Here is a 25,994-nt window from a genome sequence, read left to right on the forward strand (position 1 = left end):
GAGCCGCAGGAGGAGCGCTGTGCGCTGCGCTCTGACAGCAACAGCAGAATAGTTATAGCAAAATCTGGGCGATAGAGCGCAGGTACGTCTTGAAAATCAGAGAGAAGGAAGAGTATTTACGAAAACTGCGTAAATACTGATACATCTGGGATTGTAAACTTCACGGCTCCTTTTTTACCATCGCCTAAGAGGCGATGGTAAAAAAAAAGAAAAAGGTTTTAATGTTTCTGCCACCTCTTCATAATTATTATTCTGGTCATCATAATTTGTGACCAGTGTGATTTTGGCTATAAATATGAATATGAATACACCCAAATAATAATGAAGAAGTGGTGGAACTTTGAAAAAGTTTTAAACTCTGACATAATTTACAGGTACAGTACAGTCACAATTTATTCGGGCCATCATAATCTGTGACCAGCGAGATCCTGGCTATTTGAGGGTTAAATATTATTTTAAATGAGACATGACTTTAACGAAGTGATGGCAGAAACATTAAAAACCCTGTTAAAACACTACCAGAGCACTTTGAAGAATTTCTAACAGTTGGTTTACATATTTTAACGACAGCACAAAGGCATTCAGTGCCATGGTCCGTCAAGCAGTTTTCAAAGTCAAATACAAATTAATACATTATATTTCCCCCATCAATGCGACGGTAATAAAGGGGGAGCCGTGAATCTATGCTGTGAATGACCATACTTGACTATTTCCGGTCCAGAGCTCACGTGTTTCCGCTTGGCAACAGCGCTTTTTCCGCCTACCGACAGATCTGTTGATACTCTTTACCCCAAAGGATTTTCATTGAACCTGATTTCCCCCCGCCCCCCGATTTCAGACTTGAAATTGAACGCAGCATGAACACGGGATTAAAAAGCTCCTGTTCTGTGCAGATTGTGGTGACAGACAGGCGCAGATCAGCGCAATGCTGCGTCTGTTCGGAACATTTCTGTAGAGCTTTCAACGTCTTAGAAGATCTGAGGCTAAAAGCTAGCTGGAATAAGCTGTCCCCGTCCAAGACGCACCGTTGGTGGGAGAAGTAACGAGATGCTGGTAAAAAGTAAAGTTCTGTCATTATTGACATTCTTTAACTAAACTGTTGAACTTTAAGGTTTGATTTGTTCTTCAACTGGTGACCGCTGGCTACTGAATGCATGAAAGCAACCCTCATGCAGGTTGCTTTCATGCATTCACTGCTTTAAATCCAACCAAAGTTGTTCACCATCACCTGGATACGAACAAGAAGAGCTGCACCATCCAGACATGATAGCGATGAGGAAACATGTCTCAGTGAGGCAGTTTGTTTGGGTCTGCACTCATTTAGTAGCAACATTAACAGGGAACGTCAGTTTTTAAAGCTGAAAGAGTCACTCAGTTATTGTATTATTCTATAGAACACTGCTGAAGGCTCACATCACTCCTGTTCTTTTCCGCTTTGCTTATACGTCAGCATTTTTACGTCGCGTCCTGCTGCGACGTAATGTTCTGTTCAGAAAGGAGCAGTTTAGCTGTAACTCACCTAATGATTTAATGATGGTTTTCACCTCCAATCAAGGGAATTTGCCAGAACATGTTGTTAGATAATATCAACAGAGTTATATCACAGAGTCACCATAATAACAATTATTATTGTTATTATCACCATAATAACAATTATGGTGACTCTGCATAATAATAATTAGACTTTCTAGATGCTAACCAATTGGTAACCATTTCAGAATGCAGCGGTGGAACTAGAACTGTGTAGTTTGATCAGATGAGACTCAAGTCCCTTTCAGATAATAGTTCCAGAGTGAATATTCACCTCCAGAAGGCTGTTTTAGTTTGCTTTGACCTTTCACGTCATAAGTCACCTGCCTGTTCTGCTTGCTTTCATAGCATGCAGCTGGAGTTGTGGAACCAAAGGGACACGTCTTGCAGGTTGATAGTCTTGAGTAAAATAGCCATAAAGCAAATCTTCACTGGACTCAGCTCGGTGTTTTGACCCTCATGCAGGTTGCTTTCATGCATTCAATGCTTTAAATCCAACCAAAGTTGTTCACCATCTTTGAAATGATATCTACATCAGATTCTGCTGATGAACATATTTCACAGATCAAACTGACAGGAAGGTCCTGATATGCTGCCACTATGTTTACGCCTGCAGACTCTGCTGCTGCAGTCTTCATTTTAAGTGTGACATAGTGAAATGACACATTGTACAATCCATATAGCTGTTGACAAGGTTACAGGTCTGGAACCTCCTGAGAATCAGCTTCTATTGTTTTCTAACTCAGATTATCACTCTAGACCACAGATTTGTCTTTCTAACAAAATTAGTACACAACACCATCCATTCTCAGAAATGGCTTTTTTTTTTTTCATCTGTTCAGGTAACTGGTCATGTCACGGTCCCTGCAGCGAGCTGAGATTCTGTTCAGAAGTACTTTTAATCCCAGTTTGAAGTGTCTGTTCCATGTTCCGAGTCAAGATGAAGAGGAGGAAAACCTTGTTGTGGCTCACAACCTTGTGTCGCGCTCCTCTGCACGTCTGCAGCGAATGCAGCAGCATCTTCTGGCGGTGGTGTTGCAGGGCCCACCGGTGGGAGGGGGCCAGATGGGATCCTTACCAGTGAGTTCAAGCAAATATCTGCCACTTTCTGTTTTAACTATGATTGAGTCACATTGAAAGTAGGGTCTGAGGGTGGGCTGTTCCATCTGAAAGTGGTCTTTTTGTCCTGTCGTCCTCTCTCCTCTAGGGGCAGTACAGAGCTCTGTGGAGGCTCTTTGAGCAGCGATCTCTGCTGCTCTTCATACATGAATACACCAGAAGGCTTCGTCTGTCAACAGCTTTCGTATTCAGACTGAAACACTTGTTGCAGCATCAGCTCAGGGAACTTCACTTAATGCAAACTCAGGTCACAGGAAAACAGAACCCTTAAAACACTCTTCTCTTTCAGCTGTGGGTGGATGGAAAGATGGAGGGATGGACTGTTTGCTTTGTCGGAATTATAGTTTTTTGTTTTACAACAAGGCAGTTCTCTCTTTTACTGTTTTATTTCTCTGTTTTCTGAGTGAGGCAAAATGTTCTCAGTCTGAGAGTGCTTAAAGACTTTCATTTTAAAAGTTAGTGGTTACTGAGAGAAATTAGCAACATTTATGATTACTGATTTAAATATGTTTTAAGACATTTTTTTTGTTCTTTTGATGAACTTAATATTATGATTTCATTGGAAAAAAATGTTATGATACTTTGCCAGATTGCCCACTCCCACTGCGCCATAGCAACTGATTTTACATCCTGATGACTTGCATCCTTGTCCACTGACCAGTATGACTGTAAAGGGAGGTAAAAGTAGCAAGTCTGCCAGAGCTGGACAGACTCTGTATGCTGCATCCTGTAGGATTTCATTTAGCTGTGAATGGTGTTAAAGCTGCATTACATGAAAGTATTCACAAGTGCAAACTACTCTTCTGTTGTTTTTTTAAAAGAAAGGTATTGAAGTAAAAAAAACTATTAGTAGAAGACTATGTGTGCATTTCCTGACTTTTGTGGGGACAAACCTCTAGTGTTTCAGAAGCTACTCTCAACCATTGTCGCTTTCTTTTCAGGTCCTGCCTGGCTCACCTTCATCCAGAATCAGCCTTGTCTCTCTAAGTCAGGAATTCCGACTTCATCTGAACCACTGGAGTTTCTTCACCAGCCGAGTCCATTCTGACCACTATCTGAGACAGGCACTAGTTTCACACACCAAAATGCTGGAGGAGATGAAACAGACTCTAAACCTACTTGGTCTACAGCTTTTGTTCCTAATGGAGCAATGTGTATATGGTATTCTGTCTGTTATTGGGAAGACTGAATTGGACTTGGTACCCAGAGATGTTCTGGAGGACATTTTATCAGGAACAGACCTGTACAGTCAGGCTGTGGAGGAGCACAAAGTCCAGCTGAGGATGTTGGTTTTGCAGGAGGCACATAAATCCAAATTCTTTAGCAGTCTTCCAAAGTTTATAAGACAGCGTGCTTCTGCTGTGTCAGTCAGAAGTCTAATGAGTGTCTTAGCTGTCCATCGGGCAGAAATGATTGCCAGACTACTGGACCTCTGGATTTCTGAGGAGAGCTGTCATGTTTGCAAGGTTCACTGCACTCACCAAACATTCTGTGACGACTTCAGGAGTCCAGAGTCTGAATGCAGTTGTAGCTTTCCCAAGTGGACCTGGGAACAACTGTGGCAGACATATCTGACTTCCTTTCCTCTTCTCGTCAGTATTCAGCCTTCTGTGCAGATGTTGTCACAGAAATACTCCCCTATTTACAGCCCTAATCGCTCCTTGCAGAGTTCTGCTTTAGAAATTCAACTCCCTGTGTTGGTGAAACTGTCTTCTTTCCAAAATAAAGAAGAAAGCTCAAGAAAAACCAGAACCAGCCAGAGCCAAACATGCATACCTCAGTCTGGACTCACTCAGTTCAGTGCAGAGGCAGCTCAGTCTAACCTGGAAGGTTTAGGAAACTGTGACTGTCCTTCACCCTCTGTAGCCACCTCCCATCATGCCTCAGCCCTGCCTCCTCCTCAGCTGGACCAGTCCTCTGTAGAACCACTGTTTCAGGTCCTCATGACCTCCACTGAGCTGTTGGCTCCACTGGCACTTCAAAGGCCAACATCAGAAGAAGCTGCTGCTCAGCTCGTCTCGGTCTCAACTCCTGGTGTGGCTGCTTGGAAGGCTGGATCAGTCGGTGTAACTGCAGCAGCTCAGTTCAAGATGTTCAGCCAGCAGAACGTCGTTGGGACCAACACACAGGACTGGACCCGGGTCAAAACAACATCGGGAGCAGATGCTCCAGAAAGGTAGGGACAGCATGAGCAGGAAAATGATTGCTGCTTGTGCCATTGTTTGGCTGTTTTAGAAAACAGTCACACTTTTTCTTTTTTGTGGACTTCAGTCATTTTCCACTGGCAATGACTAAAGTTAATGATTGAAAGGCGCCTGATCCTGTGGTCATCCGTTCTGCACTGCAGGCTAGTTTACATCGGCATTCTGTTCATGATAGTTTTCCTTGGCTTCTCACGGGTTAATGATGAAGAGACTGTTTTTGCTTTTCAGTTCTGGTGTTGTGAAGGATGAGGACTTGAGGAGAGGTGGCAGAGATGGAACAAGGTTAAGCACTGTGGAGCCAGAGTGTGTTGGTGGGCCTCATTCTGTGCAGTGGATGGACATGGGTCGATCAGTTCTCCTTGCTGATCTTCTCCAACTCTATCAGTCTCAGCTGTTGGTCTTCTGCACTAATGCTCTGCGGCTTAAACTCCGCACAGCAGCAGCAGGAAACGCTGGAGGCAGCATCAACCTTCAAGATGATCATAGGAGCTTCCAGACCTTGCACAGTGTTACTCATGCTTTAGAGACAGGTAACCTGACATTTCCTCTCAGCCCACTGTGTTGCACACACATTGCTGTGTATTTTTGGAGTTTTCAGAAGCCTGCACTACTGTCCTTTTATGATATTGGTCAGAGTATCTATTTCTGCAAAATGCAGGTCATCTCAGGCTAGTTTTCTGAATAGATGATGTGCCAGGTGGTGTTAAAGACGTCCAAACGTCTTCCCCCAGGCTTGTGATATCAGAGATCAATGACGAGACGGCAAGTTAAAATTAACCAAACTTTAAGAAAATGCAAAACATATTTTTCAGAGATCAGACAGAAAAATGCATCCATAGACTCAATCAGATCTGGTTTCCATTCTACCTGCAGCCTTAATTATTTAAGCCACACCTTAAGCTGCACAACAAACACTTCTGGAATATACTGTAGTAGCACTGTCTGCTCGCATAACCAATGGTTTGTGTTACTTTCAACAATGTCAGTTTATCAGTCCTACTTTCTAATAAGGAATTGTTGTTTCCAACAATAGCTCCAGGTGCAGGCCCAGCCTGGTTGGGTCTACCTGACCAGGACAGGAATGTGCGCATAATATTCCACAAGCGCCATGATATTATTATAGCAGATCACTCAATTAGTTAATACACTGCCTGGCCAAAAAAAAAGTCGCCACCAAAAAATGGTCACACTCTCTAATATTTTGTTGGACCGCCTTTAGCTTTGATTACAGCCCGCATTCGCTGTGGCATTGTTTCAATAAGCTTCTGCAGTGTCACAAGATTTATTTCCATCCAGTGTTGAATTAATCTTTCACCAAGATCTTGTATTGATGATGGGAGAGTCTGACCACTGCGCAAAGCCTTCTTCAGCACATCCCAAAGATTCTCAGTGGGGTTAAGGTCTGGACTCTGTGGTGGCCAATCCATGTGTGAAAAAGATGTCTCATGCTCCCTGAACCACTCTTTCACAATGTGAGCCCGATGAATCCTGGCATTGTCATCTTGGAATATGCCCGTTCCATTTGGGAAGACAAAATCCATTGATGGAATAACCTGGTCATTCAGTATATTCAGGTAGTCAGCTGACCTCATTCTTTGGGCACACAATGTTGCTGAACCTAGACGTGACCAACTGCAGCAACCCCAGATCATAGCACTGCCCCCACAGGCTTGTACAGTAGGCACTAGGCATGATGGGTGCATCACTTCACCTGCCTCTCTTCTTACCCTGATGCGCCCATCACTCTGGAACAGGGTAAATCTGGACTCATCAGACCACATGACCCTCTTCCATTCCTCCAGAGTCCAATCTTTATTCTCCCAGCAAACTGAAGCCTTTTTTTCTGGTTAGCCTTACTGATTAGAGGTTTTCTTACGGCTACACAGCTGTTCAATCCCAACCCCTTGAGTTCCCTTCGCATTGTGCGTGTGGAAATGCTTTTGCGTTCACAATTAAACATACTCCTGAGTTCTGCTGTTGTTTTTCTTCGATTTGATTTGACCAAACGTTTAAGTAATCGCCGATCACGATCATTCAGGATTTTTTTCCGACCACATTTCTTCCTGGAAGATGATGGTTCCCCACCATCCTTCCAGTTTTTAATGATCCGTTGGACAGTTCTTAACCCAATTCTAGTAGTTTCTGCAATCTCCTTAGATGTTTTCTCTGCTTGATGCATGCCAATGATTTGACCCTTCTTAAACAGACTAACGTCTTTTCCACAACCACAGGATGTGTCTTTTGCCATGGTTGTTTAAGAAATGAGGAGTTACTCATTGCATCAGCTGGGGTTAAATAACTTGTTGCCAGCTGAAAGATAATCGCCTATGCAGTACTTATCCAATAGGAGGCTTGTACCTATTTGCTTAGTTAAATCCAGGTGGCGACTTTTTTTTTGGCCAGGCAGTGTATAAGCTTGAATACCTGCTGATAAAGGAGCCAATCTAGAGATGATTATTGGATTATAAGCTCACCTTTCACCCAACACCAGTAAATTGTACAGATTACAGACATTCAGAAATCGTCACAATCATCTCCCAGCAACTCCATCAGCAAAGGATGACGGTGACCAGCTAACCTGACACCATGAATAGTAAAACATTCATCCAGGATGTTAAAGTGGGGTACAGTATGACTAGAGAAGTGTTTTATAAACTCAGTCTATTTAGTTGAGCAAGAGAAATATTAATCCATTAAATCCTACAATTCTTAAGTATTAGATCTATGACAAATTTTTGAAATGTATTTTATTCTTAATGTCTTATTTTAATTGTTCATGTTTGTGTTGAAACAGATACTATCACATAAACAGTTTTTCATTTGAAACTAATGAAAATGATTTCTTATTCCATTTCCCAGCTTTAAATCTGACCTTTTTCCTTCACCACCTTGTTCTCTTTCAACATTCTGGGTCATTCCATAAACCCTTCAAAAAACAGGTCCCACAAACAACTTATTCCACAAACCAACACAAAATATTCTTTCTGAATACCACAGGGTTCCTTCTGGTTATTTAACTTAATATTATACTCAATTGCACTTAAATATTTAGACTCTTAGTGTTTATCATCTTTACAGTATTTCTAACAGTATTTCACCCAACAGCCTTCATAAGTTTTTTCTGTCCATGTTAAGTTTGCTAAAGATCACATGAACAGTTAGGATGTCTGCCTACTGATGGTGTAGCTCCAGTGGAACAGTTCAGTCCTGTAGACTCCATAGAAAGAGCGCCCAACTGTGCTACACCAAGCAAAACTGAAGCTATTTGATAGTATAAATCTGTAAGAACGAAGAATACAGTCACATTTCAGCCACGTAAACATGCTAGTGGAACTGTTTGGTTGGACTAGGCCAGAATGGATTTGATGGATCTGTAGATACTGGCAGAACTAGTTCACTGAAAATATGTTATTAGTCAGAATTCTGAAATTAATACAACATTTTAGAAGTAAAAAAAATAAAGAAACTAATGGGAAATGTAGCTAAATAACATTCCTTAAACAGATGATTTGAAGCTCTGATTTTGGAAGAGCGAAGTCCTCATATCTCCCTCCTTTCTAAAGCCATCTGGTATCTTAGCTGGTACTAAGAAAATTACTCACAAATGCTCAACATCAAGAGTGCAATGAAGAATGGCATATCAAGTCAAACTGACTGTCTCACTTTCCTAACTGTGAATTCCTTGACTACTTTAGGGAATCAAGTCACATGCACTCAGAAATATGTTGGAAGATGCTGCTGCTGGAAGATGAAAACTGTAGTAGAGTTCATATTGTCTGTTAGGATTTCAGGCTTGTGTTCTGTTCTGTTTCTGTGAAAAGTGAGTATTTACAAAACAGAACGTATTTTGTTCTGTGTATTTTAGGTCTGTTTCCAAAGGCGTTCCGAACCATACTGGAACACTTCAGGATGTATTTGTTTGTCCAGTCAGCACACGCCCACTGGGACTCTGGTTAGTGCTGCACTCACAATCTAATGGTCCCAACCAGTCAGTTAGCACATCTCAAACATCAACTGCAAAGTGCTTTACATATTTCAATGTACAGGGAAATAACAACAAGCTTCCTTCACCCCATACTCACACAAAGATGGATAGATATTGCATTCACTATAGATATTGCTATGGCAACTATAATTGCCTTATTGGCAATTATACAAAAATATATTTGTGTTTTTGCTGTTAAACATATTATAAACTAAATAGTAAAGTTGATACCAATTAGATGGTTAATGAAAAGTTGAGATCAGATGAGAATAAATGAAAAATATTTTTTTGGAAACCTCTTAGAAATAAACAGCAGTTAAAAACAGGCACAGTATAAAACCCAAAAAGATTCAATAAAAATATAAATTTATGTTAAAAATTGAGATTAAAGATTTGATACAAAGAAATGTCTTGAGTCTGCCTTTAAAACTTCGAATACTGCCAGCTGCCTTCAGGCTGCTCCCATGTGGCTCTTCAGTAATCTGAGGGGTCAGAGCTGAGGAGTTTGACGAAGCAGCCAAACACCTGAAGTTTGACCACTTAAAGCATTAACAAAACAGTGACACTTTTTAAAATTCAGTCCTTAAAGTAGGAAGCCAGTAAAGAGACCTATAAATTACAATGTCAGCTGTCTTTCTAGTCAAAAAGCATGCTGCTGATTTTTTCATTATTTGCTGTAATAAAATGTACTTTATCATGCAATACAAGAGTGTTATGATAACTGTTTTCCTGTTAATAAAACATGGATCAGAGTTCTTGCATTGACTTGGGAGATAAATTGTATAATTTTGCAATGTGTGTTTAAACAGCTACATAAAAAATAGATATGCTGTCAAATATACTAAATCAAAAAAGACTTGAATTTAGGACATACAGCAGATGTATATCTAGGGTGGGTATTTCATGCACAAACTGGGTATATTATTTGCCATAACTTTATCTACTAGATGGCAGCAAAGTGATTCCATATTGACCCTTGGTGTGTGTTGACTTTGCCTCACCAGGCATTAGTGGTAAATAGACACATGATTGGCTCTAAGAGGTCTCTCTTGTAAATGAGACATTGATGTGCCTTATGACTGCAGACCAGCAGTTGTGTTTTGTCCTAGCTGAGACGTAATATCAAAATGTGCGTCATCTGTATTGCTGTTTAAATGCATGTTATGTATCGGTGTTATCTTGTCAGGCTGATGTGTCCCAGGAGAGGAACAGTCAAACAAAGAATCTTCCTCACCTTGTAAAGTCTTAGAACACTGCTGGATCATTTCACTCAATAAATCTCATCAAATACATTAGAAATCCTTCACATCATTACAGCTGTTTTCCTCAGGTGTTTTGGACTTGTAGAAAATCTGCAGCCGGTCAGAGACTGTCAAACCTCACCACTTGTAGAAAAAGTCCGATTTTCTTTGGGGGTTGAGTGGTTGTACTCAGATGAGGTTAAACCAAACATTTTGCTGCTCAATGAATCTGATGTAAGTTGCCATGTTGATAGATGCATGTGAGTCCTGCTTTGATGGTGTGCCACATTGGTATGTGTGTGTGTGTCTCATCAGTGGCATGCAGAGGTTTGGGTTCAGCCCTGAAGGATAAATGTGTCAGAAATGAGAGCAGCAGCTTTGCAGCAGCAACTTCAAACGAAGAGGGACGTGTCCTGATATCGCAGACAATGGCACACTTCCTCCAGCTCCTCCCTCCACTGCTGTCGTCTCTGTGTTGTTGCCAGTCAAACAGCTCAATGTGTGGTAAGACAATCAGGAAGGAAAAAGGTTGCTCCCCTGCATGTTCACAAACGTTATTCTTTTATTAGCAGAATTTCTTTCATGTTTTTGCTTCTAAAGGTGCCATATTATGTAAAACTGACTTTTTTGATCTTTACATCATGCTATAATGCTATAATCCCTCATCAAAAACATACCTGCAGAGTTGCTTTGACTCTTTCATGCATGTTTGAGAAATCCTTGAATCTCATTTGGCAACCATCTAGGTTGAAGCTGAAGCTTTAAGCTGGTGGATACTGAAGGAGCTGCAGTATCCAGCAGAGATTCCGCCTCACAGAGCAACCCTCCTCCACCACTCCCCAACTCAGCTCCTTCAGACTAGCGGCAGCAGCAATTAAACACCTGGTGGAACTGTTCATCTGCTTAGCTCATTATAGGAACTACTTTTCAGTGAAATGCTGCAAAAAACGATGTTAGAGCATAGGAGCATTACTGTGATGTCTTCCTTCAGGTGGCGTATGGGAAAGAGCAGGAGCTTCTTAAAGAAACAGAGGCCCAATTTCAGTTTCAAGGCATTAATTTGTGAAATCAAATTTCTTTTAAGTCATATTTGATATATATGGCATTTTTATAACAGCTGAAGGTGACAGGTACTTGACAGTGCCATTTTATGGCACATTGTGCCATAAACACACAATGAAACACATAATATTGCCCCTTCAGCTTTTCATGGGAAGTAACCAGAAATCTTCTAGAGATGTTGGTTATTAATCTAAAAGGATGAACTTTAATTTATCTGTGAAACTAAGACAGCCTGTGACTTTTGAAGAAATTGGTAATTCTTCTAACATCAGTTATTTATGGCTAATGGTTTTGTTTTTTAAGGATTTAACTTTTTTATTTTTGCCATTCTGATCCATTGTGTTTAGAGTCCTCCTAGAAAGAAGCATTTTTCCCACCCAAGTTAAATAAACCCAAAGCAACTTCAAACACTGTCTCTTCAAGGTTATTTATCCTTCTCCCTTCAGAATCTTTTGGCCTCCTCCTGCCCAGCTGTGTACTGCAGAGATGGACTGTTGGTTTGCTGTTTGCTTCGATCCAAATCTCTACAGTCTGGATCATGTCCAAAGCAAACCAGTTCCTTTCTTCATGGAGTCCTAATAAGTTCCTCCTTGTCACCCAGGGAGATCTCAGAGTAAGCTGCTCAGTGATTTCAAAAACCTTGTTTCCACTATTGGTTTTCAATAATTAAACAATTATTGAATTCAGTTGCACACTTTACCCTATAAGTGTAGTTTGTTGAGAATAATTTGTGTGTTTGGGTTTTTTTCACCAAAGTTTAGTAAACTTTATATTCGAATAATTATTAAATCTGAAAAGAAAATCATGACATGTAAAGATAAAATCCTGGTCAGTAGTCACCAGCTGTGCTCTTTCTCACCGTCACCTTTATCTGTCTTGCCTGTATACAGTACTGCCAACACAACTGAGCACAATAATGGTTCACATTTACAGCATAATTCATTTACAAAAGTTTGCATTACAACTGAACTACTGCCAATAAATAGAGTAGAGTTTAATGTTTGACTTTATTCACTCCAAACTATTCAAAGATTCAAACCACTCTGAACATCCTTTAGTTTTGGACTAAAGGAAATGTACACCATAGCATTCTACATCTATAGAGACAGAGGAGATGAGGGAAATATCCGCTCAGCTGCCCACTAACCTGACATCAACACTTTCCTAACTCCACCAAAGAAGTCAGCCACCGTTATCCTAAGCAGAACTACACTGATCTCTGCTCAGATGCCAACCTAGTCTTTGCTAACCAGCTCCATGAGTAGGTCGCTTTGGACTTTCAAAATTGACTGAGACATGTTCCCATCTTCAGATCACAAGTAAATTTATGGAACATTGAGCAGACCCACAGAAGTAGAATATGAAAACTGTTAAACAAAGATAACCTCAAATCTTCTGACAACATATCATCAGAAAGCCATTATTATCGCTGCTGCTACAGCAGCATTAATAATGTTATGCAGGAGAAAATGTTCAGTTGAAAATGTTATGCCAAGCAATGTGTGCATAAACACCAACTACTAAACCAGATCAAACTGTTGGCACCTAAAGACTTTTCTTGTATTCATTCACAAGATATTGGCCTGTTTTTCTGTCCTGGAATTAGTTTGACGAGTAAAGACAAACAAATACTTATGAGTTTTTTAGCAATGATCAGCTGTATAAAGTGTATGTGATCCAAAAACTATCAGTATGTTTAGTTGCTGTAAAACTGCTGTTTTGTCTTTAGATGTTGATGGAGAGCCTGGATAAGACAATTGGTCAGACAAAGTCCCTACTCCTGAGTTCAGACTGTGACCATCATCCCACTCTGCAGAGCCACAGTCAGCATCTACAGAGGCACCAACTGGAAGCTCTTGATCGGGCTGCATGTGAGCTGCAGGTGAGTCTGTGTAGGACAGTTTGATTCATTGATGATGCTTGGTCCAGTGTTACTGCTGTCTTTCCTTTGTTCATGTGAGAGTATCTGTTGTTTTCTACAATGTTCCTTTCATAGCTGATTCTTTAGACCATTTTTCTTACTGTTTCATGGCTGTGTCCAGTACATGCTGAGATTGATAGTAATCTGACATGCTTTATCCTTGAATTTATAAATAACTTTAATTTTTTCCTGTTCACACATCAGCATTTTATAATATTTTGACTCCCACTGAATGCATACTTGTTTCAAATGACAGTGGTCCCTAAGATGCTTTTAATTCGAGTTGAACTGGACCTGTGGATCCTAAACTGGGTCAAAATACCAAACAAGTGTTAGCATTAGGACTGGTCCCACCCAACAGAACCTTGAACTATTTCATTTGAAATGTCTAAGGTATGTAAACAGACAGACTGGGTTTTAATCAAACACAAACCTACCTCACTATTCACCCCGATTAAGCTATAAACCCAAAAACTAGAAAGCAATAGGAATAAGCTGGCTAACAATATTTTGATGTTCTCAAAGAAGATATGGCAAGAGGTACACAATAAATAGAATATCTTCCCATAGTTCCAAAGATTTAAGAATAATTGTTTATCTATATGAAGAGGACATATTTATATCATGCAATTATTTCATTGGAAAGTTTAATCTGGAGGGAAGCAGTCATTTTTGGAGATATTTACAAATTAGAGATTGTATAAAAGTCAAAATGAAGTTTCCTCAGGTGAAAAGCCTGATAGTGTTTTTGGGATTACCAACTTTACTTGGCAAGGCATGAAGATGGTATAATTCTTGTCCATGGCTTTAAAATAGTAGAGATCTTGATTGTATTTTTAATGAAGGAACCTGGGACTCAATTATTTCAGGCTATATATCAGGGAGGCCAAAGATGAATTTATTCAAAGTAAAATTCTCAGCAGATTCTATATCACTCCATCTAGACTTCACAAAATGGGTCTACATAAAGACATCCTGTGATGGAAAGTCAAGAAGAAAAAGGTGCTGTCTTGCATGCTTTGTGGGAGGGTTCAAGTCTCTCCATTTTGGAGCAGTGTGTTATCATTCATGGGGGTTTTAAATGACCTGAATCACCAAGACTGTTGTTATTGGGGACAGAGGCAAGGTGCCACAGTTTTCAGAGTATGAAATACTGGACTTGTGACTTGTGTTCACCTTATTTTAATGCTATTGAAAGAACCTCAGACTCCAACCCTCAAAATGTGGAGAGAAAAACTGATTGAAAATTCAGCATGTGAGATGATGCTTGGAATATTAAATGGCAGAAATGAGGTTGTGACGGAACAGTGGGACAGTCTTCATTCTTATGTCTACAATGTTGTAACTCTGAATTACTTCATGGACTGAAGCATCTTATGGTGCATTTATTAATTTATAACTGTGTTCTTGTCTCTTCACTGTCTTTTAATTTTTTAAAAATATAATAAAAGCCTTACAAACCTTTTTCAAAAGTTAGACTTAGATTTTTATAAATAGATAATCTAAGTTTTTCTAGTTTCCAATGCTCCAATGTGGGGAAAAAGACTTGCCTACTATTCAAGCAGGTTGAAGGGTAATACTTAAAAACCTTTATAAAATGTAAGATGGAATTGTTATGATAAATGTGTAGAAACCTTGCAAAATATTACGATCAGTGTAGAAGCCCATTAACATTGTTTCCAAAGATAAATGTGTTAAAACTGTTTTCTTTACATGTTAGAAATGAGGTTATGCAAAGCAAATCATTTTGATGGATCTGATCTCGACATTCTGCTCCACCAGGCGTTCTCTTCTATGGTGCTGAGCAACTTCTCGACTGACTGTAAGCGGATGTCTGGGAAGATCTTTGAACGCACCATGCCGTCTGCAGGATACTGGAGGCCGAGCCAGAGGACGGGTACGCATGCCAGAGTCGTACTGATGGGCCGAGCCGGGCTCAGCAGGCTGGATCAGTTCCACATGTCTAGAGCAACTGGTTGCTATTTGTGTTTGGGCATCATTGAGTAATCACCATAGTAACCAGTTGCTACAGTGCTTGGTCTTCATTTCTTTAGACGAGTGAGTGGAGGTCGCTGCTCTTCCAATCTTTGATTCCCTTTTAAACTGTTCTTCATTTCAGTCTTTATGCTGATTGTTTTGCTCTGATCTTTTATTGAAATATATTTCATGCAATTCATCCCTTCTCCATCAATTGACCATTTTAAAATAAATAAATTCATTGTAAAAAGTGATGAAGCCAACTGTGGACATCAGGTTGATTTAATGGCCTGATCTGTAATATTTCAGCAGTAGAATCATGAGACTCATGGAAAGCAGCTATCAGACAGAAGCACTGCTGAAGGAGAAGAACTTCAGCAGTTATGTGTCAACCACTTCCATTCTTTCTGATCAGCTCTACCCCTATGCAATGCTGACAATAACATGCTTTGCATGTTCATCGGCATAAGATGGAGGAAAATGAATTTCTTTCCTTCAATTAGTAAAAAATCTGAGGTTTCTAGTTTCAACTACAAAACACAACAACAGTAGTCACTATGCAAGGTAAAAGTGAATGTTTCTTATGCATTGCAGTTTTTCCCAGGAATCCCAGTGAATATGCATCTCTGGCAGCTCAGACTGTGATTGGCCAAGTTCTAGAGGCTGTTGCGCCATTGTCAGAAGATGCTCACGTCCAAGCACTAACTGTCACGATGACGGCTTTCATGGAGGCATGGATGGAGCACATATTAAGGCAGAAGATCAAATTCAGGTTAGGCTTTAGCATTTTTCACTGGAACAACATATCACCGTCAACTGACTTGTGACATACAGAGGTTTTACTTCCTGTGTTCTGTCGGAGGAACCAGAACTGTGTTGCTGGTCTTTGAATTTGCTGTGACTCTCATTGTCTTTTGCAGAGAGGCATTCCCTGTTTTTGTTTTCATTCTGAATACCAGTGAACAAAATCACATTATGTGCTGCCCACTGAAAGCCTTATGTTTCTTCATGCTGATGTTTAGCTAAAGTCTGTTACTCCCTGAACTTTAAGCTGTTTATGCTTAATTCATAAATGCATATTTGAATAAATCTAACCAGATATCCGTGTTAATGGGTTGAAACAAATACACTGCTCAAAAAAATAAAGGGAACACTCGAATAACACATCCTAGATCTGAATGAAAGAAATATTCTCATTGAATACTTTGTTCTGTACACAGTTGAATGTGCTGACAACAAAATCACACAAAAATCATCAATGGAAATCAATTTTATTAACCAATGGAGGCCTGGATTTGGAGACACACACAAAATTAAAGTGAAATAACACTACACGCTGATCCAACTTTAATGTAATGTCCTTAAAACAAGTCAAAATGAGGCTCAGTATTGTGTGTGGCCTCCACGTGCCTGTATGACCTCCCTACAACGCCTGGGCATGCTCCTGATGAGGTGGCGGATGGTCTCCTGAGGGATCTCCTCCCAGACCTGGACTAAAGCATCCGCCAACTCCTGGACAGTCTGTGGTGCAACGTGACGTTGGTGGATGGAGCGAGACATGATGTCCCAGATATGCTCAATCGGATTCAGGTCTGGGGAACGGGCTGGCCAGTCCATAGCTTCAATGCCTTCATCTTGCAGGAACTGCTGACACACTCCAGCCACATGAGGTCTAGCATTGTCCTGCATTAGGAGGAACCCAGGGCCAACCGCACCAGCATATGGTCTCACAAGGGGTCTGAGGATCTCATCTCGGTACCTAATGGCAGTCAGGCTACCATGGCAGTCAGACTAGGACATGGAGGGCTGTACGGCCCTCCAAAGAAATGCCACCCCACACCATTACTGACCCACTGCCAAACCGGTCATGCTGAAGGATGTTGCAGGCAGCAGACCGCTCTCCACGGCGTCTCCAGACTCTGTCACGTCTGTCACATGTGCTCAGTGTGAAACTGCTTTCATCTGTGAAGAGCACAAGGCGCCAGTGGCGAATTTGCCAATCCTGGTGTTCTCTGGCAAATGCCAAGCGTCCTGCACGGTGTTGGGCTGTGAGCACAACCCCATCTGTGGACGTCGGGCCCTCATACCATCCTCATGGAGTCGGTTTCTAACCGTTTGTGCAGACACATGCACATTTGTGGCCTGCTGGAGGTCATTTTGCAGGGCTCTGGCAGTGCTCCTCCTGTTCCTTCTTGCACAAAGGTGGAGATAGCGGTCCTGCTGCTGGGTTGTTGCCCTCCTACGGCCTCCTCCACGTCTCCTGGTGTACTGGCCTGTCTCCTGGTAGCGCCTCCAGCTTCTGGACACTACGCTGACAGACACAGCAAACCTTCTTGCCACAGCTCGCATTGATGTGCCATCCTGGATGAGCTGCACTACCTGAGCCACTTGTGTGGGTTGTGGAGTCCGTCTCATGCTACCACGAGTGTGAAAGCACCACCAACATTCAAAACTGACCAAAACATCAGCCAGACGGCATCGGTACTGAGAAGTGGTCTGTGGTCCCAACTGCAGAACCACTCCTTTATTGAGTGTGTCTTGCTAATTGCCAATAATTTCCACCTGTTGTCTATTCCATTTGCACAACAGCAGGTGAAATTGATTGTCAATCAGTGTTGCTTCCTAAGTGGACAGTTTGATTTCACAGAAGTTTAATTTACTTAGAGTTATATTGTGTTGTTTAAGTGTTCACTTTATTTTTTTAGCAGTGTATGATGGAAGCCACATTACACTTACTTACCAGCACAGGTGAATATTACAACAGGGAAGAGGGCTGATAGATAAAAAGAAGAATTTAACTACCACAGAAGAAGAAATGAAGAGGAAGGACCTGAACTTAAAGCCACATGTTCTGAATGGACACTGGCTGTTTACAGCCTTATATGTGAACTATTTAGTTGACAGAACACATTTTGTGTAATATAACAAAATATTATGATAACTTAGTAAAATAACAAAACAATCTTAAAGCTGCTGTAAAACAGACATGTTGTCATGGCAACCTCCATGTTCTTCTGGGACGTCAGGCTCTGAAATGATCATTTGACTCAGGGACAACTTTTTTGTGTCAGCTTTTTGTGTGTGAGTGCTGACACACTCATCCTGCAGTGGTCTGTCTGTACAGTGTGCTGTGGTTGTTTGTCCTCAGTCTGCAGGGGGCACTGCAGCTGAAGGAAGACTTTGATTCTGTCAGGGAGATGATCAAGTCTGACAAGTACGACCTGTCAGCCGAACTTCACCAGAGACTCCTCAGCCTCAGGTAACTTCCACTGTTCACACTGATCTGACTTATTAGCTGCACACTTTCTCTGCTGCATTTCCATATTGTTGAACTGCCAAGGTGAGTGACGATCTGAGCATGATCTTGTGTTAAAGACAGATGGAGTCCAAGCATCCAAATCCAAAATGCTGAAAAAAAATGGAGACAGAATGAGAAATAAAATGAGAGCATATGAGATACGAAAACATAGTTGTTCTGATTGGGAGAGGTTAGGTTTGTTACCATGACAACATCAGACTTTTGAAATAGCATTGGATTCCTGTCAGTTTCCTGACAGCTACTTATTTTTTTTTATTTGCTTCTTCCTTTGTCATGATTTATATCAGTTGGCAGACAACAGATAGACAATATAGACAATATAAAAAACATTGTCTATCCCTTTTTGATCAGCTCATGTAGGTCACATCACATCTGTTAGACACTAATCAGATCAATAATAAACATGTGGCCATAGACACAAGACCACTTTCAGCCTTTAGTAACTTCCTCCCAGGTAAACCTTTTACCACACCAACATTATAAAGTGAACACACCTAAAACTGTAACGAATTTAGACAGAGATAAGTAGGTCAAAAACCCATTTCTAATTGTATATTTTTGGTCAGATGATGAAACTCTTCACCTAACCACATGGAAAAGATTCTGGGAGGATAAACAAAAAGGGTTTTCTTTTTTGTTTTAGGGGTTGGGGATGTTTTGTGCTTCTGAGTTCTGCCCTCAGAACAAACATAAAATAAGATGGGATGACGAGGTTGTGCTTTGCTCCTTATGCTCCTTGCTAACTGTGATGATGCTTACTAAATTTGCTTCCAATGGCAGTATGCTGTAAGCACCAGAGCATACTGATCGTACGCAGCCATTAGTAAAATCAATCCCCTAAAATAAAATTATTTTCAAAGTCCCCTCAAAATGAATTTCTTTGTAAAACAAACAAACTTTATTTTTCTGAATCCCTAGTTGGTGATGGCAGATGTTCTGGTTCTGCTGGATGTTTGTCCTGTTGAAGAGTTTTTCTTTCCACTGTCGCTAAATGCTTGTCCAGGTAGAGGGAATACATGAAGTCACTGACCTCAAATTAATAGCAGCAATTGTTTCGTTATAAGAAACAAGCAATTAATCAGTTAATTATATGATAGAATATAATGAGCTCAATTTTCATTTTGATGATTAATATTTTTTGAAGCGCAATTTTAAGAGACTTTTTTATATGTTTTATTTATGGTTTGGGTTGTGTTTTCTTGTTTTTACTTTTTGTTTATTGGTTTTGGTTGTTGTGTTTTATTTTTGAATATTTAAATTGTCTTCCAGTTTCAGTGTGGAATGTTCTTTACAAAATTAAAGTTTATAAGTCTGAAAGGGTGAATTTGCTTTATAACGCCATTATCAATATATCACTTGAAAAAAGGTATCAAACAACATTATAATTTATTAAAATCATTTCTGGGTCAATTTATCATCCAGTAAAATTTATGGTGACAGGTCTACTCATCTAGGAGTTGATGTATTTCTAACATGAAGAGAAAAAGCTATATGGAAATGGACACAAAAGAAATCCTTGAAGCTTCCCTCATTGAAAAGGCTTAAGGTGAAGACTAAAGTCTAAATTAGTAAATTTGGTTCAAAGATGAATCCTACTCCTTAGCCAATATATTACGGATATTTTAGGGGGTTAGCATTTGCATAATAAAAATAATTGTATTGATTTATGTACACCAACATAATCTTCCTGCTGCAGCCAGGTTTCAAAATACATCAGTCTGATTGTTACAGTCATTCAAGTCATTAAATAACCTTTACAATGAAAGATTTTATGTTCAATAAACATTAAATAGTTTTTTTGTGCTGTTAAAGTAGTATTTATTTTATTCTTCTTAAGCTAATTTTTAACAGGAAAGAAAGCCAGTTCAGTTTGTGTGGCTGTCTGACGGTTCCATTCAGAAAGATTTGAAGCTGAAAACAAATGTCTGGTCAGATGAAGCTGCTAAGAAAAGAAGGAACTCTGGATGTCTCAGAAACCCAGCAGGACCACCAGGGTCAGACCACTGGCAGGACGTGACAGAGAAGATTAACTTGATGGAAAAATTTAAACTGAAAAATTATAGCCACAGAATATTTTCTGCAACATTGATATTGACTGGACTGTTGCCTGTGTGTGAAGTGTTTTTCAGCAGGTAGACTCGGCGCTTCTATGTTTGCTGCAGCAGCCACAGGCCAAGCCGTACCTGCAGCGCCCAGCCTGGGAGTCGTTCACACGCTGCTGTAAGTTCCCCACCTTTCAGTCAAACTATGAGTCATATAAACCTCTTTGCTTTGCCGTTGTGTCAAGATACCCTGTGATTTTGAAGATCTGACACATGTTGTAGTCTGGCTTACTGATGGACTACTAGAGTGAAATGTGTCCATGTGGGTTGTCTCCCCCCCACACCTCCTCCACACACACACCAGGTCCAGTTAAAGGCAGCAGAGACAGCTTGGATACTGCTGCTGTGGGCAGTAACATAACCAACCTGGGCTGTGTGGAAGGTGAAGAGCTGACTCAGTCTGATCAGACTGTCCACCCTCCAGTGGACACGTCACGCCCTGCAGAGCCTTACCTGGCTTTCAGGTAAGCTACTTGGAATGTAGAGGAAATGTGTGGTCTTTACATTTTGCACATTAAGAACATACCCTGCCTAGAAAAATATTCACACCTTTGGACGCTTTACTATTTTTATTGCTTTTACAAATCGACCATGAGCAAGCAAAAAACCCTTTAGTGTCAAAGTGAAAATTTATTTTTACAAAATAAAAATTGAATAAAGGTATTTATGATAAAATAAATGATTGCACATATATGTACCCCTCTAAAGGAACTGACCTAATTTAACAGAGGTCAGTCAATTCAGGCCAGTAAGTCTCACAGTGAGGGGAATGGAGATCACCTGAGAGCCTTGTGGACTACTCTCTGCCAGCCACATGGAGATGACATCAGTGCCATGACTGAGTGTGAGACTGACTCTATAAACTTCTGTGTGAACAACACCATCCCAACCAGAACAGTGAGATGCTTCCTGAAAAACAAACCCTGGATCACCAGTGACCTAAAGGAACTGTTAATTTAAAAAAAAGAGCCTTTAGGGAATGAGACAGGGAGTTATTGAGGGGCAGGGGCGCCTCCAGGAATCTTGGGCCCCATGAAAAAAAATTAGATTGGGCCCCCCCACGCAGCTGCTGGTACAATTTTTTGAGTCTATTTGACCCACAAAAAGCATCACAATTTTAAAGGCTTCCAACTGCCTTGTTTTCTTTGGTCCAATACTGATACTGATAACTAGCACAATATTTACTGCTCATGAATTTTACATGCAACAGTCCAGTTGCAAGTAAGTTCCTTAAATTTCTTCTATTAGTTTTAGCTTACTGAAATGTCTCTCCCCATAAGCAACAGTCATAGGCAATGTGCAAAATATTTATAAAGCAATCCAGCCTTCTCAAAAAATGCTAAGTAGTTGCATTTTATTCAAGCTGCAGTATATAACTTTAATACAATTTTTTTTCTCCATATTTATTAAAGCTGTCACCATGTCGTGACAGTTTGTTATGAGACAGGTAATCTGTGAAAACAATCAGTCTCATCCACCTGAACTACCATTACTGGTTAAAGTAATGCAACGTTCCGACCAAAACAACCAATCAGAACCAGGAGGAGGGTCTTAGTGCTGTCAATAAATCTCATTCACTCACTGCTAAATGTGCTAATGGTGGAGAAACAACCTATCATTACAGGAAAACTGTTTATCTGCCATCATTGGTAACTATGCTAACCAGACTGAGCATTCACAACAGGCTGCATTAGCTACAGCATAGCACAGAGCAATGGGAGAGAGGATGAGCAGCACCACATAAGATTGTGATTGACAGCATTAAAACTCTCCTGCCACTGATTGGTTGTTTCTAGATAGTACTGGAAAAAGCCAGAGCAAATAGATTTTTCACAGATTATCTCTCATGCTGTACTGTCACAATATAATGGCAGTTTTAACAAATATGTAAAACCCACGGTGCATCAAGTGGCTTTGATTAAAGGTGATCAAAGATATTTGCTTTGATCACCTTTAAGTTTTGAGTGTTTTGATTTTTAGATTTTGAGTTTTTAGACAAATATTCACAGCAATTAGCCTGACACAAGAAAAGATTCCACTGTTGTGGAAGACATCCTGTCTGGTTCCAGTAGCAAAGAAAACTCAGCCATCTGTTATCCTGACATCCCACATCATATTGGTCCTAGAAGACACTCCTTATGGCCAACTCGAGTAAGCAGACAAGCACATATCTGTACCTAATGCAGTTTGCTTATTGCCGTGAAATTGGAGTTGAAGTTGAAGTTGCCTTCATACACCTGCTTCAACAAACCCACTGTCATCTGGACAAAGCAGGCCGCACTGTGAGGATCATGTTCTTTGATTTCTCCAGAGCTTTTAACACAATTCAACCTGATCTGCTCTGTGAGAAACTCAAGAAGACACAGGTGGAGGCCTCAACAATCACCTCTATCTATGACTATCTCACACACAGACCACAGTTTGTGAGACTGAAGAACTGTGTATCTAACCGGGTGGTCATCAGCACGAGTGCCACAGCTGACTGTACTCTCACCATACCTTTCCACTCTAAACTTCAGATTCCTGTGGCATTAGTCCGACTCCTGTCATCTACAGAAATACTCGGATGACTTTGTGGTTGTTGGGTGTATCAGAGATGGAGAAGAGGCTCAGTACAGACAAAATGGAAGACATGATTGTTGATTTCAAGTAAAATAGGGTTAGATCAAACCCCATCTCCATCATGGGAGAAGTGGAGGTGGTTGAGGAGTATAAATACCTCGGTGTTGTCCTTGACAACAGACTGGGCTGGAGACTCAACAGAGAAGAAGGGACAGAGCAGACTGGACTCCTTGAGGAAACTAAGATCCTTCAAGGTTTGCAGCAAGATGCTGCAGATCTTTTATAAGTCTGTTGAGAGCTTTATTTCTTCTATTGTCATTTGTTGGGGCAGCAGCATCAGAACCACGGACCTAAACAGACTCAACAACCTGATTAAGAAGGCTGGTTCTGTTCTGGGGATGAATGTGGATAAGACTGTCTGGGGAAAACAGTGTCTTCAGTTAGAGGCTTCTTAAAATTCACTGTAATACAGACTGCTACAAGAGCTCTTTTGTAAAAAAAACAGCCATCACTAACTACAATAATTCTTTGAAGAATTTGAATTAATGAGTTACAACAACACTAGTTTCCCTTTAGGATCAATAAAGTATTTTTGAATTTTAATCTGATTTTGAGTGCATCTCCAGTGATAGTAGTATAAAGACATCTGGTTGTTGATGTCACTGGTTTACCTGGATTCCTGCCTACATTACAGCAAGAAGGCTGAAGAAGACTCAAGCCATCAGAAATGTAGAAGTCAGCAGATGGGTTTGTGCTGATACAATAACATTTATGTTTAATGGTCAACCTCAGCAACAAGGAGGCTTTCATCCAGCAGCGGCTGATTAGCATTGCAAAAGCTAAAATGAGTTCAGTTCAGTCTGTTTAGCTGGAGCAGGGACTGTAGCTAAAGGAGCATTTACTAAAGTGAATATTTACATAATCATTATGTTACATATATTTTGTCATTATTTTATTAAAATTTGATTTTACGCTGACATTACGTTTTTTTGTATTTTTGATAAAGCGCTGTGTAAGGAAAGGCCATGTTCCATCGTACTCATCCTACTTAAGTGGTTGCTGGAGGTGTAATCTTTTTCTGTGCTTCCAGTACGGTGTTGGGTGCGACCCACCAGGAGTGGTTGGACCTCCGGGTCCACAGCAGTACTCGTCGCTGGCGACTGCCTGGACTACAGTGTCTGTCCAAGATGGAACCCTAAACAGATCTTAGTCAGACTCAACAGACCGGCATAAAAACCATGGTTTTGTTTCTCTTTGTTCAATATTTGCAAAGTGTTCACCTGTTCGTATCATCAAAAATTTATTTGTAAATAGATTTTCTATTGTCACACTAACTGCATGTGTTTTTTGACGGTAGCTTTCAATCTGATGTAGCCCAGTAATCCCAGCCTGTAAATGGTTTTAATGGAGTCAGTTTGAAGTTCTCCCTCCAGCAGATGGAGTCCCGTTACTCATGCTGCTATATGGCAGACTGGGATTTGAAAAGAAAGCTCTGACATTTGATTGGGGAGGAAAAGATGTTAAGAACTAATCTTGTGGGACTCCTCACTTATACAACTGTTATCTAGCTTAAACAGTTGCTAAAAAAAATGGAGACAGAGTCAGAAATCCACTGGAGACAAGAATAGACATGGCAGTAGCTTTAATGCAGCTGAAGGACTGACTCTTGTTTCTGTTTCTGCTGTGTGTTTTGTGAACCGGGGTTTCTTTGCAGGTGATGTGTTTCTGTTGGTATCTTCCGATCATGGCCTCAAGCATACGCTGGAACTGCTTTGCACTTGTAGACGCATCTCTGCTCCAACACACCTGAATTGAGTTGCTACACCAGCAGCCATCAGGCTAACGAGCAGTTCATTTGATTCAGGTGTGTTGGAGCAGGGATGCATCTACAAGTTGAAGGGTGGCAGATCTCCTGTTCTCAGAAGGAATTGGTGGTCATCTTGTTTTGGCTCCTGGGTAACTGTTTGATCATTCCAGCTCTGTGGGCCTTTGTGTGCAAATTTTAAAATCAATTTAACCGTTGAAATGTGCTGACTTCAAGGGCTATTTGGTAACATCATTGTTTTGTGAGAAGGTGCAGGTCTCAGCAGTAGCTGCTGATGGATTTCTAACATGTACAGTGGGAGACTTGAGTAATGTTTTTTTTTTTTATTCCTGCCTTTTAATAAATACTTTTTACAAATGGCCTGCTGGAAATTGGAATTTCTGAAATAAACTATTTTGTGTAGAAAGTCTCTTGCTGTGTTTTCTGAACTTGGACAATTTGGTTACTGCTTCCATCTCTTAAAAAGCACCTCATTATCTTCAATATGTATTTAGTTTTCTGCAGGATACTTTTGCCATGTAATCAGTGCACCAGTCCCAATGGCACCTGTAGATTAATAGCATGTGTTAGCGGTGCAGTTAGCAGCCTCTACAACCCACTAGTTCTGTAAACATTCTCCATCAGTAGACGGGTGTGTCTTCTGAAACATATTTTCTTTATATTACTTTTTGGACAAGTTTAAAACCCCATCCTTACAGTCCTTGGACTCTTGAAGTGCCAGTTATAGAAGTTCTTTATTAAAAAGTGAAAACACTGGATCAATCAACAACAAAGAAATGCGCATATTTTATTTCAGGATATTTTATTCAAAGGCCAACAAAAAGGCCGTTGAAGATTCTCAGAGAAAATGAGAGTTAATAAAGTACATACATTGCTTCACACTTCGTTTTACAGAACTTCCCATTTCAACATCAACATACACAAAAAAAGATGTAAGTCTCATACTGTTAGGTTCTACGTCCTCTGGCCTTTTTAAAATGAAAATAATCCTAAAATACCATGAGTTCCTTTTTCCAGTAAGTAAGCCAAAGTACAATGTTTTCATAACAGTATTATGTTTTGTTTGTACAATCCTAACTGAAGAATAGGGGTGGCAGCATCATGCTGTGGGAGTGTTTTGCTGCAGGAGAAACTGGTACACATCATA

The 25,994-nt window shown here is 40.4% G+C and overlaps 1 protein-coding gene across 4 annotated transcripts; it reads left to right on the forward strand.

Annotated features, from left to right (window-relative positions):
- The first annotated feature begins 730 nt into the window (after positions 1–730).
- Positions 731–25,207, forward strand: ccdc142 (coiled-coil domain containing 142). Of its 4 annotated transcripts, none has more exons than XM_032555672.1 (15): positions 731–1,060; positions 2,373–2,610; positions 2,738–2,896; positions 3,591–4,825; positions 5,082–5,383; positions 8,719–8,805; positions 10,395–10,583; positions 11,588–11,754; positions 12,871–13,023; positions 14,845–14,959; positions 15,634–15,811; positions 18,188–18,298; positions 20,478–20,578; positions 20,765–20,924; positions 24,113–25,207. In XM_032555672.1, the coding sequence occupies exons 2-15, from the start codon at positions 2,383–2,385 to the stop codon at positions 24,219–24,221; spliced, it is 3,294 nt and encodes a 1,097-aa protein (XP_032411563.1). In that variant the 5' UTR covers positions 731–1,060; positions 2,373–2,382; the 3' UTR covers positions 24,222–25,207. The 4 variants fall into 4 exon arrangements, with proteins under 4 accessions (XP_032411563.1, XP_032411562.1, XP_032411564.1 ...); XM_032555671.1 differs by having other exon boundaries at positions 731–1,053; XM_032555673.1 differs by lacking the exon at positions 8,719–8,805 and having other exon boundaries at positions 731–1,053.
- Positions 25,208–25,994: the final 787 nt, after the last annotated feature.

Source organism: Xiphophorus hellerii, chromosome 23, assembly GCF_003331165.1.
Source record: "Xiphophorus hellerii strain 12219 chromosome 23, Xiphophorus_hellerii-4.1, whole genome shotgun sequence".
Lineage (NCBI taxonomy): Eukaryota > Metazoa > Chordata > Actinopteri > Cyprinodontiformes > Poeciliidae > Xiphophorus > Xiphophorus hellerii.

Coding starts and splice junctions, on each gene's coding strand:
- ccdc142 (XM_032555672.1), top strand. CDS start 2,383: ATGTCACGGTCCCTGCAGCGAGCTGAGATTCTGTTCAGAAGTACTTTT. Junction 18,299..20,477: donor CAGAGACTCCTCAGCCTCAG/GTAACTTCCACT, acceptor CTGTGTGTGAAG/TGTTTTTCAGCAGGTAGACT. Junction 20,579..20,764: donor GGAGTCGTTCACACGCTGCT/GTAAGTTCCCCA, acceptor CACACACACCAG/GTCCAGTTAAAGGCAGCAGA.